Below are 14553 nucleotides of genomic sequence, written 5' to 3' on the forward strand. Positions count from 1 at the left end.
CTTCACATGTCCGTGATTCCAGTTTGCGTGATGTCCATTTTCATACGTACCGCAGACATGGATACACAGACCCATTAAAATCATAGGGTCTGCGCACCCATCCCTGTTTTCTCACGGACGTGTGTCAATGTGAAGCACACGTGTCTCCATGCACTCCACATAGCGACATGTCCATTTTTCTCTGGCAGCACGGGTGTGACATGGACTGCACACTGATGTGATCCATGTGATATCAGAGTGACATGTACTGGAGAAAACATGTGTCTTTGAAATAGAATGATTTTCTATACTTCTATATTCCTATATCCAGCCCTGCTGTCTGCTGCTGTCACTTGCTTCTGGGCCAGATCATTATGCTCATGCATATTCACTGCACTGCGGACCCAGAAGCGGCAGCAGTGCCAGAGACAGCAGCACCAGGGACAGGTGAGTATAGAAGTACATGCTGTTTGTGTGCTATCATAGATAGCAAACAGACAGCACACACTGTACACACACATGGAACATGCACACACATACGCATCCACATCATGGACTGTGAAAAACGTGCATTTTTATCATGGGTGTGTGAAGGGGGCTTAACTCAGCTGGGAACCGGCTGTCAGTCAACATGACATCAGCAGTGACACCAGTCAACAGAGCAGAGTGGAAGAGAAGGAACTGCTTTGTTGATTAGACGTCCCAGAGTGCAAGAGAATCAGACGTCCCAGGGTGCAGGAGACTCAGACCTCCCAGGGTGCAGGAGACTCAGACGTCCCAGGGTGTAGGAGAATCCGATGTCCTAGGGTGCAGGAGAATCCGATGTCCCAGGGTGCAGGAGAATCCGATGTCCCAGGGTGCAGGGGAATCAGACGTCCCAGGGTGCAGGGGAATCAGACGTCCCAGGGTACAGGGGAATCAGACGTCCCAGGGTGCAGGGGAATCAGACGTCCCAGGGTGCAGGAGAATCCGACGTCCCGGGGTGCAGGAGAATCCGACGTCCCGGGGTGCAGGAGAATCCGACGTCTGGTGCAGGAGAATCCGACGTCCCAGGGTGCCGGAGAATCCGACGTCCCAGGGTGCCGGAGAATCCGGCGTCCCAGGGTGCCGGAGAATCCGACGTCCCAGGGTGCCGGAGAATCCGACGTCCCAGGGTGCCGGAGAATCCGACGTCCCAGGGTGCCGGAGAATCCGACGTCCCAGGGTGCCGGAGAATCCGACGTCCCAGGGTGCCGGAGAATCCGACGTCCCAGGGTGCAGGAGAATCCGACGTCCCAGGGTGCAGGAGAATCCGACGTCCCAGGGTGCAGGAGAATCCGACGTCCCAGGGTGCAGGAGAATCCGACGTCCCAGGGTGCAGGAGAATCCGACGTCCCAGGGTGCAGGAGAATCCGACGTCCCAGGGTGCAGGAGAATCCGACGTCCCAGGGTGCAGGAGAATCCGACGTCCCAGGGTGCAGGAGAATCCGACGTCCCAGGGTGCAGGAGAATTCGACGTCCCAGGGTGCAGGAGAATCCGACGTCCCAGGGTGCAGGAGAATCCGACGTCCCAGGGTGCCGGAGAATCCGACGTCCCAGGGTGCCGGAGAATCCGACGTCCCAGGGTGCAGGAGAATCCGACGTCCCAGGGTGCCGGAGAATCCGACGTCCCAGGGTGCCGGAGAATCCGACGTCCCAGGGTGCCGGAGAATCCGACGTCCCAGGGTGCCGGAGAATCCGACGTCCCAGGGTGCAGGAGAATCCGACGTCCCAGGGTGCAGGAGAATCAAACCCAGGAGAGGTCAATAACTGCTCTGAGACCAAAACGATGGTCACAGGACAGAACAAGGAGGCAGTTAGCAACTACCTGCAGGTGAGCTTGTTTAGGATCTTTATTTCTTCTGTAGAGGATCTGTCCTGTCATACATTATACTGGCAACCCAATCATTTGAGTGGGCATAGTGTAATTCTTAATTTCTCCTGCGGGGTTGCTGTAGGGAATTTGTACACTTATTGTAGCTGATCTTGGGAGGGCCATGCAGGAGGACACTTTGCAATCAGCTTATTGTCAAGGGACCTCTCCAGCAACTAGATATTGTCCAAATCAGAGAACCCATTTTCCCTACGTATATTATTGGATGAAACACTACTATGTTGAGATATCCAATGTTGGCCCCGATGCTGCTGCAGTGCCCGGCTGATGGCGGTGATTCATAGAGATGAATGGTGCCTGTGCTGTAATTAGAGGTTTGTAGGAAAGGCACATTAATGAGGCCGGCATTGTCCAGGCGGCTACGCTTCGTCACCGATGTGAAGTCTCACCCTGCAGAGCTTCTTTGTGTACGTTTTTGTTTTGATGCGTCTTACTATAATGGTTAGTCATCTTTGTAGAAGCAGCAGACGTCAGGTAATAGCAGGTTATTACAGCTGTCACGTTGCGGGATGTGAGTGCTTTCTGCCGACGGATTCAAAGCCGAAGAAGCGACTTCAGACTAAAACATCACATAAACAGCAATTAAAGGTATCACACTCAGCCGTGCATTCGTTTTACGTTTATTCATTTGATTCTTTAGCAATATTTTGTGGTAATGGCTTCAGGGTGGACGGTTTATGTTCTTTATTCAGAAGAGTCACATAATTTGGCACTTTAAAGGGCTGTGCTCTGGGGGCCAACACTCGGCCCCCCCCTTCAGCTATTCTCCTCTCCGCCGGTGGCCGGGTGCACCAGTCAGGCCTTGTACCCACAGGGTGTTTTTTAGTGTTTTTCTATTGTTTTTCCTTACTTTTTTAATCAATAAAAGCAAGGAAAATCATCCCAGCAAAGTCTATGAGAATCCTGACTTGCTGTGCACACGCTGCTTCTTTTTTCCTTGCTTCTTTAATTCCTGAAAAAAGAAGCAGCTGTCAATTGTTTCTGCGTTTTTCCTGCTTTTTTCACCAATTGGCTTCAATGGATTCAGTGAAAAAGGCAGGAGAAAAAGCGTGTAATGCCCACGTTGCTTTTTTGTACATACTTTTTGTGACGGCACTAGGGACTGCAGACTCAACTCGCGATCTTTACCCCGGGACCTACTGCAGGGAATGCCGATGACGTCAAAAGGTGAATCCAGTTCATGCCGGTGAATCACCGGGGCTTCCTGTAGATGCACCAGCATGAACTTGGTTCACTTCTCCTTGCCTCTAGGGCACCTATGTCACCGGAGTTCTCTCCACCAAGGTTCCATGGTAATGACCTAGGAAACCCCGGTGATCCACCGGCATGAACTCGATTCACCTTATGACATCACCGGGGTTCCCAGCACCTAGGTCTTGCGGTATTTACCGCGGGACCTTGCTGGAGGGAACTCCGGTGACATAGGTGCCCTGGTCTGTGAGGCGATCCATACCTCAGTAACCCGGGGTCGTCATGGTGATGCCCAGGGTTACTATGGCAGTGATCGGGTCCCTATCATCGCATTACAGCGACTCGTTTGCAAGGAAGAGGTAAGCGATTCCTCTCCTTGCCTCCTGAATGCTGCAATCGCATTGATCACACCATTCAGGGGGTTAAACTGCTGGGAGCGGCGCAGGCACCGCTCTGGGCACTGAGAGCCAGGTCCTGGCTGTAACATCATCTGGAGACCTGGCAGCTATCACGGGGGTGCAGTGCCTGCACCCCCACACTTGCCATGACAAAAAAAGCATGAAATAAAGAATGTGAAAAAGCATGAACAAACACATGAATAAAAGCACAATTTTTTCAGCAGCTTTTTTTTACTGCCAAAACATGCTTTTATGGGAGAGAGGAAGGGAGGGAGAAAGGAAGGGAGGGAGGAAGGGAGAAAGGGAGGAAGGAAGGGAGGAAGGAAGGGGGTGAGAAAGGGAGGGAGGAAGGAAGGAAGGGAGGGAGAAAGGAAGGAAGGGAGAAAGGGAGGGAGGAAGGAAGGGAGAATGGGAGGGAGGAAGGAAGGAAGGGAGAAAAGAAGGGAGGAAGGAAGGGAGAAAGGGTGGAAGGAAGGGAGAAATGGAGGGAGGAAGGAAGGAAGGGAGAAAGGAAGGGAGGGAGGAAGTGAGGGAGGAAGGAAGGAAGGGAGGGAGGAAGGAAGGGGGTGAGAAAGGGAGGAAAGGATCGAGGAAGGGAGAAAGGGAGGGAGGAAGGAAGGGAGAAAGGGAGGGAGGAAGGAAGGGAGAAAGGGAGGGAGGAAGGAAGGAAGGGAGAAAAGAAGGGAGGAAGGAAGGGAGAAAGGGTGGAAGGAAGGGAGAAAGGGAGGAAGGAAGGAAGGGAGAAAGGAAGGGAGGGAGGAAGTGAGGGAGGAAGGAAGGAAGGGAGGGAGGAAGGAAGGGGGTGAGAAAGGGAGGAAAGGATCGAGGAAGGAAGGAAGGGAGGGAGGAAGGAAGGGGTGAGGAAGGAAGGGAGGAAGGAAGGGAGGGAGGAAGGGAGAAAGGGAGGAAGGAAGGGGGTGAGAAAGGGAGGGAGGAAGGGAGGGAGGAAGGAAGGGAGGAAGGAAGGGGGTGAGAAAGGGAGGAAGGGATTGAGGAAGGAAGGAAGGGGGTGAGAAAGGGAGGAAGGGATCGACGAAGGGAGAAAGGGAGGGAGGAAGGAAGGGAGAAAGGGAGGGAGGAAGGAAGGAAGGAAGGGAGAAAAGAAGGGAGGAAGGAAGGGAGAAAGGGTGGAAGGAAGGGAGAAAGGGAGGGAGGAAGGAAGGAAGGGAGAAAGGAAGGAAGGGAGGAAGTGAGGGAGGAAGGAAGGAAGGGAGGGAGGAAGGAAGGGGGTGAGAAAGGGAGGAAAGGATCGAGGAAGGAAGGGAGGGAGGAAGGAAGGGGTGAGGAAGGGAGGAAGGAAGGAAAGGAGGAAGGGAGGAAGGAAGGGAGGGAGGAAGGGAGAAAGGGAGGAAGGAAGGGGGTGAGAAAGGGAGGGAGGAAGGGAGGGAGGAAGGAAGGGAGAAAGAGAGCAAGGAAGGAAGGGAGAAAGGGAGGGAGGAAGGAAGGAAGGAAGGGAGAAAGGGAGGGAGGAAGGAAGAAAGGGAGAAAAGAAGGGAGGAAGGAAGGGAGGAAGGAAGGGAGAAAGGGAGGAAGGAAGGGAGAAAAGGAGGGAGGAAGGAAGGAAGGGAGAAAAGAAGGGAGGAAGGAAGGGAGGGAGGAAGTGAGGGAGGAAGGAAGGGAGGGAGGAAGGAAGGGGGTGAGAAAGGGAGGAAGGGATTGAGGAAGGAAGGAAGGGGGTGAGGAAGGGAGGAGGGAAGGGATGGACGAAGGAAGAAAAGTAGGAAGGGAAAAAGGGAGGAAGGGCGGGAGGAAGAGAGGGAGGAAGTGAGGCAGGAAGAGAGGGAGGAAGTGAGGGAGGGCGGGAGGAAGATGTGCAGTGTCTGACGGCTGCCACTAAACAGTTAACAGATGTGTTGTCATAAAGTGACTATTATTATTTAAAGGGTGATCCAGTAGATCGTATGGATCCATCCCAGGAGATGTTCCCCTGTGAGCTGCATGTGCTCGTCTTTAGTCTTTCTATGGCTTTTTCCTTCCTAGTGATGTGTTATTTACATTCCCGTCTGGTTCAGACATAACTCACTTTTTCCTGTTAAAAGATTTAATAAGTTGCCGACTCGTGTAAAAGCAGTTTCTAATAACATGATTTGTCTGTGCTGGAAAAGCATTAAATGCTGTTTTTTTATTATTTAAATTCTGCTGTCTCCTGCAGATTTCTCTGTACAAAAAAAGTACAAAGGCGAGGATGGAATACTGAATGTGTGATGTTAAATACGCGTCTTTATCAATCGGTCTGGTACTCTGTAATGCGCAGTGCCATATGCGGCTCTACTGACAGGATAGCTAGGCAAAGTTTTAGATGGCGGGCAGATGGATGTGATTCATCCTGATTGCATGTCTTAAATGTACACAGCAGCATATAAGTGGTTAACAGAAGCGACTGAAGCTAGATCCAGATGCTGCTGTTAGAGGAGGATGACAGCAGAGCAAGGAGAGGGTGGAGAAAATCTGTGGCATCACTTATTGCATCGCCTATTCTTTATTGAAGTGTTACCTTTTTTATTGTAGCCCTGTCTTTGATGATAATGAGACCGCTGAAAAGCTGTGACATCACCTATTGGAAATGATAGGACCTCTGTTATCTATTGTTTATAGAGGTGTTAGCTTTCGTTGTAGTCCTGTCTGTGATGATAATGAGACTGCTGAAAAGCTGTCACATTACCTTTGGGAAATGATGGGGCCTCTGTTGTCTATTGTTTATTTATAGAAGTGTTACCTTTTATTATAGTCCTGTCTGTGCTAGTAGTAAGACTGCTGAAAAGCTGTGACATCACCTATTGGAAATGATGGGTCCTCTGTTGTCTATTGTTTGTTTATAGAGGTGTTACCTTTTATTGTAGTCCTGTCTGTGATGATAATGAGACTGCTGAAAAGCTGTGACCACCTATTAGAATTGATGGGTTGTCTGTAGTTTATTGTTTATTGAAGTGTTACCTTTTATTGTAGTCCTGTCTGTGATGATAATGAGACTGCTGAAAACAACTGAAAGTGCGAATCTAGTATTAAACCAGTGTAAAAAACTTTTTTTTATGTATTTTTGAACACTAAGAAGCAAAAATCAATCCTTAAAAATATATTTAATCTAAAAACTTGATTTAAATGTTGCCATGTTCCCTTTTAAAGGATACATTTGAGAAAGGTTTTCTCAGGATAATGGATCAGTGCACAAGAGATCTTGAGATCAATTTTACTCTTTCTGGCAAGAAATAAGGCAGAAAGCAGGACAGTAATGTGGAGAGACAGATAATTTGCTGTTTTGTGTGTTTTCCATCCATTAGCGCTGTCTATTGGTGTGCTACGTGCCGCCTCGGTAGGGGTTCTCTCAGTGCAGCGGCAACGTGAAACCGCTGACACACTTTCCTGCACGCTAAGAGGTTTTCTAAATTTGTTCTCTTCCTTGTTGGCCTGTTTTACCATTACTCTGATCTAATCTCCGTACTAATTACATATTACATACTGGAAAGCATAGAGGGGAGTTTTCCTTGTAATTTAATAGAAAGGGTTGTGGTAATTCTACTGTCCTTACAGGGTTGGATTAGATTAGTGACTACCCTGCTGGACTGTAAGGGCTGGTAACATCATCATGTAATGCTTCTGGTGCAACTTATGTCATTTATGTCAATATATCGCTAAAAAGTCACACTGATTAGAAATGAGCGAATTTCTCAAAATTTGTTTAAGGCAAATTGAAATAAGTCCAAATAAAATGAATTTGAATCAGAAGTTTCCTGGTTGGCATGAAAAGATGTCTATTATTGTCACAAACAGATTTTTACAAACTTCACCGACTATCATGGTGGCATCGGGTTCTGTTCAGACAACATAACTTCTCTAAGTGTCTGTGATCAGCGCAGACAGACTTGGACGTTGATTTGCTTAGTGGTAACTCATTGGCAGGCTAGCAAGGGTTAATCTGCTAGTCTGCTTGTTAGTCTCCTTTGATCACATGTTGTGGGGAAGCAAATCACATCTGCTCCTCTCCTATTATATGCTGGCTAGCTCCTTCCTTCTATGCCAGCTATAGTTTATCTTAGCTGGTCTACTGAGGTGTTGTGATCCAGACTATCTGGTCATTGTTATACTTGTTGCCCTATTGTTACCTTCCTGCTTTTGCTTTACTCCTGATTCTCTCATTGTGTACTCCGTCTGTGTGTAGTGTATCACGGGTTTGGTTTTCCCTTGTCTTTCTTTGTGTTTCCATCACACTCCTGCCCCATCCTTCCCTGGAGGGAGGGGGGTATCAGAGTAGAACTGCTAAGCAGTATAGCCAGGAACGGTACTCCAGCATCTCTACCATCTGGAGTAACTCTGAGGTTAGGGATAGCCAAGGTTCCCCTAGGGTGATGGACAGCATAGGAGCCCCTGTCCCCCGCCATCCTAACAGTCACCTCAGACATTATGATCTGAGGTCTCTCCAGACCCCAAAAATAATAAACACAGGGGAGAGAATAAGTTAAAATATTAAAATACGCTAAACTCACCTGTCCTTACTCCATCTTCTCAACCATTGCAGCTCCCCGATCCCCCACACCGGTTTTTGGTTTTTTTTTGTGCTCCCTTCCAGGACTGATATCAGTGATTGCCCACACTAGGTCATTTTGGGTACAGTGCAGATCATTGACAGTGATGTGCGTCGCCTCCTCAAGGTACTGCATGGGGCCTCAGAGGTGACACACATCACATTTAATTACTGGCTTCAGCGTAAAAAGAATCGAAAACAAGTGTTGAGGACTGGGGAGCTGCAGCATAGGCGACATGCGGAAAGGTGGGGGCCTAGGACAAGTATTTTATTATGTGTTTATATTTAACCTCTTCCCAGCCCTCAAAAAAAGCCAGCAAAATCGTGACACCTTTACAGGTGAAAAGTACAGAAACCCATTTACACACCCATGAGGAATTAGGGTACTTAGTATTAAACTTGGTAGCAGAGTCGCGCAGATTATGAACTTTTGTAGTTTCTAGTGTCTGATAGTGAAGAGATATTTGCTGGTTGTTCTGGGATTTGAATCGCTCACTTGAGTCTTTTAATATATTGTCTTTCAGCATCCTGAAAAAGAAGAGATTACGGCCCGTGAAGCGCGTCTCATTTTCACACTCAGACAGTCTCTCCAAGCTCCTGCAGGTCGGTCCACTCTCTAACCAATTTGGAAGCGCTGAAGCTTTAAGCATCCCAGATACTGGAGAAAAGCTGTTTATTTTCCGAGCTCCCAGTACGTCTCCTACTCCCGTGTCTCATTCCAAAAAGAAGCGGAACTTTCTCAATTCTAAGAAGTCCGGTGCTATATCTACCTAGTGCGAACAAAACTGTTAAATATGATATTTTTGCTAATATTTATAAGGTTGGTGTCATTTTTTTTAAAGCAATGATGAGTTCTTGTTTCTGTAAATAAGTATGTACATATGCGAAATATGATTAAAATCTTTCATGAATGATGGAAATATATTGCAATGTCTTGATTGTGCAGGTGTTCGGGTATACAATGTGGCTGTCGTTGTACGCAGTATGAAAGTGAGAGGATTAAACAGTATTTGGAGGATTTTTTGCTGCAAAATGTTTTAATTGGAATTAATCAAATTTCAGCTGCTTTACAGTCAAATACATGGAGTTAGATGTAAAAAGTCTATGTCTGTCAGAATTCAAAAAGGGAATCATTTAAAGGTTTCGATGTCTAAAAAGTACTGTTAGATGAGAGGTGTTCACGATGGTAACATAATAACTGGGAATAGGGGCTCCTAAACTGGCCCTAAGGCTAGGGGGTCCTAACTGTCTTTTATCCCAAAGGTACTTCTGAAGGTGAAGAGGTCTGGACCACCAGCATAGTCCTGACCCCTGATCAGCGCTAAATCCAACACAGAAAGACAGACTGGGGGGGGAAACAAAACTCGAACTTCCAGCATTCACGCACAGAGGTATAGACAAAACATGCTCGGAAGGAAATAAAAGGAAAAGAAGGAAATAGTCAAACGACAAGAGTGTGAAGAAGCCAGATCACCATGCACATAGACTGGAATCGCATAAAGCTATTATTGGCTGTATGCTGTGCTGCTGTCTCCTGGAGGCTAAGTACTCACAGCAGGCTTCATGGTTCTGCCTTAGGGACTTGTGTGCAGCCACGCCTCCTTTCTTAAAGGGTCAGCATACACTTAACCCAGAAGTGCCTCTCAGGTCAACTGAGAGCCTGCAGCTATTTAAGGCACCTACTCCCTTCAGAAAGTGCCTGGGCAACGAGTCTAATATGTTACTAGTAGTACTCAGGTCACCTAGCACTGTGCTGCTGCTGTTGTATTGTGCTAGTTCCCCTGCTGACATATGTTTCTATTACAGTGTACTGCTACTGCTATCCCTAACCTGCCGCTGCTGCTGCAAGCCACCACACCGGCTACCAACCACGATACCGACTACCACAAAATATCGTCACCAGCTGCTGCATCCATCCATTCATCTATCCTAGCACCTCGACACCTGCTGCTGCTTTTTTTTTAAACAAATCCCCTGAGGGGTACTTTGCACGCTGCGACATCGCTACTGCGATATCGTTGGGGTCAAATCGAAAGTGACGCACATCCGGCACCGGTAACGACGTCGCAACGTGTAAAGCCTAGATGCGCCGATAAGCGATCGCAAAAGCGTCGAAAATCGGTGATCTGTGTAGCGTCGGTCATTTTCATAATGTCGCACCAATAGGAGATACGATGTTGTTCTTCGTTCTTCCTTCACACATCGCTGTGTGTGAAGCCGCAGGAGCGAGGAACATGTCCTTACCTGCCTCCACCGGCTATGCGGAAGGAAGGAGGTGGGCGGGATGTTTACATCCCGCTCATCTCTGCGCCTCCGATTCTATTGCCCGCCTGCCGTGTGACGTCGCAGTGACGCCGCACGACCCGCCCCCTTAGGAAGGAGGCGGGTCACCAGCCAGAGCGACGTCGCAGGGCAGGTGAGTGCATGTGAAGCTGCCTTAGCGATAATGTTCGCTACTGCAGCTATCACAAGATATCGCATGTGCGACGGGGGCGGGTACTATCGTGCTTGGCATCGCTAGCTGATGCTAGCGATGTCACAACATGCAAAGTACCCCTTAGTGTCACGTCTACAGAGACAGGGTCAGGGCTAGTTTTCACGTTACCATCTAGACCATGCACTTTAAACAGGTTTTTTCTTTTCGGCACTGGTGGAATTAATGCACTTTCTTTTGCAGCAGCAGACTGGTTCAGCAGGCGGCAGTTAAGCAATTGCTGGCCGGGGTATGAGCCCTCTGCTTCCTGGACTCGATCCTGGGTATTCATTCAGTTGGAGCTAGCCTGGAAGCAGAGTGGACGTGTCTTACTCCTGCTGCTATTTTGTGATTATTGTGAGTGGTTTCTTCTACCTTCTTTTTCGTTTTACCCTTAGTCATTGGTCATCCCCTGGTGCAGGTTATTGGTGTATATAGGTTTTTGTTTAGCCCTGTCTGTCTCTGTGTTGGTGGATTGTTTGGGCCCGTCCAGGACTATCCCCTGGGTGGTGGGAACTTAGTTGTTAGGGCTTGGACACTAGACAGGGCTACATTGGAAGCTCGACCCTGACAACCTCTAAGTCTACCGTCGGGATAAGGGACAGCTCAGGGTCCCCAGATTAAAGGCCGGTTTACACGCAACAACATATCGTTCAGGTCACGGAATTTGTGACGCACATCCAGCATCGTTAGTGACGTAGTTGTGTGTGACACGTACGAGCGATCGTAAACGTTTCAAAAATACTCACCATATCGTTGATTGTTGACACGTCGTTCATTTCCATAATATCGTTGCTCGTGCAGGACGCAGGTTGTTCGTCATTCCTGAGGCAGCACACATCGCTACGTGTGACACCCCAGGAACAACGAACAACAGCGTACCTGCGTCTCCCTGCAATGAGGTGGGAGTGACGATCTAGCGCCTCCTCTCTGCCCCTCCGCTGCTATTGGTGTCCTGCATGGTGATGTCGCTGTGACGCCACACGAACCGCCCCCTTAAAGAAGAGGTTGTTCGGCGGCCACAGCAACGTCGTTTGTAAGGTAAGTAGTGTGACGCGTCCTAGCGATATTGTGCGCCACGGGCAGCGATTTTGCTCGTGACGCACAAATGACGGGGGCAGGTGCTTTCACGAGTGACATCGATGTCGCTACGTGTAAAGCAGCCTTTAGACCCAGTCTAGAAACCCCAGTTCCATCTACACTATCCGATTTCACATAGGCTTGAATGGCCAAATCTGATCTGCAAAATCGGATGAGAATAGGACATGTTTAATAGAATGGACCCACATATCCATTAACCCCAATAACCAAAATATGTAAATTGTTTGATTAAATTCTATGGGTCCGTGTGCGGTCACTTTTAAAAATGGACAGACAAGTGGATGAGAATAGCAGATATGGGAGTGTAGCCTTAGAGAGAACCTGACAGCTGGTACATGCTGCCACTCTGTGTGCGGCTTGTATCAGGCACTGGCTGCATGAACACAGACAGGTATGTTTGACTGTAAATGCTGCAACATTTTAGAGAAAAACATACTTTCATGGCTGCCTGGGACCGAGCGGCGCTGTACACTAGTCGGACAGGCGGGTGTCCGGCAGCTTGTTCCCTCCCACTGCCCTGGATTGACAGGTCTCTTCCTATGCAAATTTCATTGTCCCTTTGACAGCCAATCACAAGTCAGTAAGGATAATACAGCCCCACTCTGCCCAGTTTGGTTGCCTGAACCTCTAGGACATTTTTTAGTATAAACAATATATTTTATAACATCTATTTTATTATCTAGACGCAGGTGCACGTGTGCGGGTGGCAAACACGCTGGGACGATTATTTAATGGCCACTTTTGTCCTTTGAAGAAATTAGGCAGTTTAATTTGAATACTGGCAATTGCAAACACTTTTTTTTTCAGAAATGTCTGTCCCTTTTTTCTGCATGGAAGTTGCAGACATACACAAGACAAGATTGAAGCTGATCTGCGTCAGAGGCTCTATTCAAAGCTTACATTACAGAGTCTATCAGATTTGATGTGATACAGCTCTATTTTTCTCTTCTCAACTATGGAAAACATTGTGTAATCAGACTGTGTGACGGGCGAAAGATAGTCATGTGGTTTCTGGCAATAGAAGGTCACAGCATCTGGCTGAGTAGAATGCTCTCTGACTTTCTATTGTTCCTGCTGTCAGTATTCATTGTAATAAGTAGCTTTCCTGTTGGATTTTCATCCTCTCCCTTTTGGGCCCAGCAGGAGCTCGCCTTCCACCCAGCTGTAGATCATCAGTATTCTCTTGGTGCTTAATACTCCCATCTTTCCTGGACTGGTGCTGGTGATATTATTCAGTTCATTCTAGCTCTGGTTGCAAGCAGTTGGCTTGCTCTTAGCTATAGTATCATTGCTGAAGATTTGCTCAACTCCTGCCTGAGTCATCTGTGGATAAGTCAAAGATCACTCTATAAATGTGGAACTATTACTGCACTGCTAGAGATACAACACACATCCAGGAGAGGTATAATGCAAGGTAGGTTAATTCAACGCGTTTTGAAGTGTAACCCCACTTCTTCATCAGGAAACCCACCAGTATGAGGACATACTGGTGGACGGGGTTGAGGGGCCAATTGTTATACACTGGGAGGTGGCGGGGGGCAGATGTTATACACCAGGGGGGCGAGGGGCCAGATGTTATACACAAGGGTTGAAGGTTCAGATGTTATACACCGTAGGCAAAGGGCCAGTTGTTATACACCGGGTGAGCGGGGGGCCAAGGGCCAGATGCTATGTACTGGGGGAGAGGAGCTGGATGTTATATACAGGGGGTGAGGGTTTGGATGTTATACACTAGGCACAAGGTGCCAGTTGTTATACACTGGGGGGTGAGGGGCTGGATGTTATACACTGGGGGGTGAGGGGCTGGATGTTATACACAGGGGGTGAGGGTTTGGATGTTATACACAGGGGGTGAGGGTATGGATGTCATACACCGGGGGTGAGGGTTTGGATGTCATACACTGAGGGAGATGAGCTTGATGTCATACACTGGGGTGAGAGGCCAGATGTTCTATATTGGGGGCAAGGGATCGGATGTTATATACTGGGGGGGGGGGGGGGTGATGTGCCACATGTTATACACCGGGGGCGAGGGGCCGGATGTTACACACTGGGGGAGATGAGCTTAATGTCATACACTGGGGTGAGGGGCCAGATGTTAAATGGGGGCAAAGAGACTAAACTGAGAAACCTGAATTCACTAATAAAGACGTTTGACCCAATACTTTTGTCCATTGTGTACTTTGGATGCTCCGGGCGGTCATCGTTCTCCTGACGAGGGTGTTCTTTAGTTACTTTTGCTCGAGGACGTTCTCAGACTTTTCCAGTCGACAGCAGACTTCATCTTGAGTTTTTAACAGCAGGTTCTGAATGTAAAAAGATTATTTTAATTTAATAGAACATTCAAATCTCTTCAGATGACAGAAAAACTAAATTATAGAGCAGCACAGATGGTTCTAACTCTGGAGACACCGAGCCGCGGAGAAAGACCTCATCTAAAAATCACATTACCTGAAGACGTTTCCTCCTGTTGTTGTTTATAAAAGGCCTCACTTCTGAAGAAGACATGAGGGAGAGACGGACGCGGATGATTTCTTCTGTCAGAGGATAAATTAATAGAATTATATTTTTTAACATATTGTGGAACAATAATAAATCTCATTACCACCTTTAGATTACATTATTACAACATATCTAAAATCCCAAAGCGTACTTGTTCAATCACACAAAACCTGTAGAACAGCTTGGCCTTGCGGTCCTCATCCCACACAAAAAGTTAAAATCGCTTTCGGTACACTTACCAGACTTAGATGTGCAGGAACTGTCCTGATTCTCATCCTCTTTTTGAATGGGAGGTTCTTCTTCAGCATCATTCTGCCAGCACTATAGGTGTTAAAACTCCCTTCCACCATTATCCAGTTGTTTGCCTGCCTGACTTGAAAGTCTGCTTTCCTGTTATGTTTGTATTCTAGGCTGGAGAACAGTAGCAGAACTTAAGATTACCCCTGACCCCCTTCTCCAAGTCCTGTTATCCATGTTA

The 14553-nt window shown here is 47.8% G+C and overlaps 1 protein-coding gene across 1 annotated transcript in view; it reads left to right on the forward strand.

Annotated features, from left to right (window-relative positions):
* The window catches only part of EVC2 (EvC ciliary complex subunit 2), a 223451-nt gene extending 214544 nt beyond the window's left edge, over positions 1-8907 (forward strand). The window contains exon 22 of the mRNA XM_075346882.1: positions 8524-8907. Within this exon, the coding sequence (XP_075202997.1) occupies positions 8524-8773 (250 nt within the window). The 3' untranslated portion in view covers positions 8774-8907. The remainder of the gene's footprint in view (positions 1-8523) is intronic.
* The last annotated feature ends 5646 nt before the right edge of the window (positions 8908-14553 follow it).

This window comes from Anomaloglossus baeobatrachus, chromosome 1, assembly GCF_048569485.1.
Source record: "Anomaloglossus baeobatrachus isolate aAnoBae1 chromosome 1, aAnoBae1.hap1, whole genome shotgun sequence".
NCBI classification, from domain to species: domain Eukaryota; kingdom Metazoa; phylum Chordata; class Amphibia; order Anura; family Aromobatidae; genus Anomaloglossus; species Anomaloglossus baeobatrachus.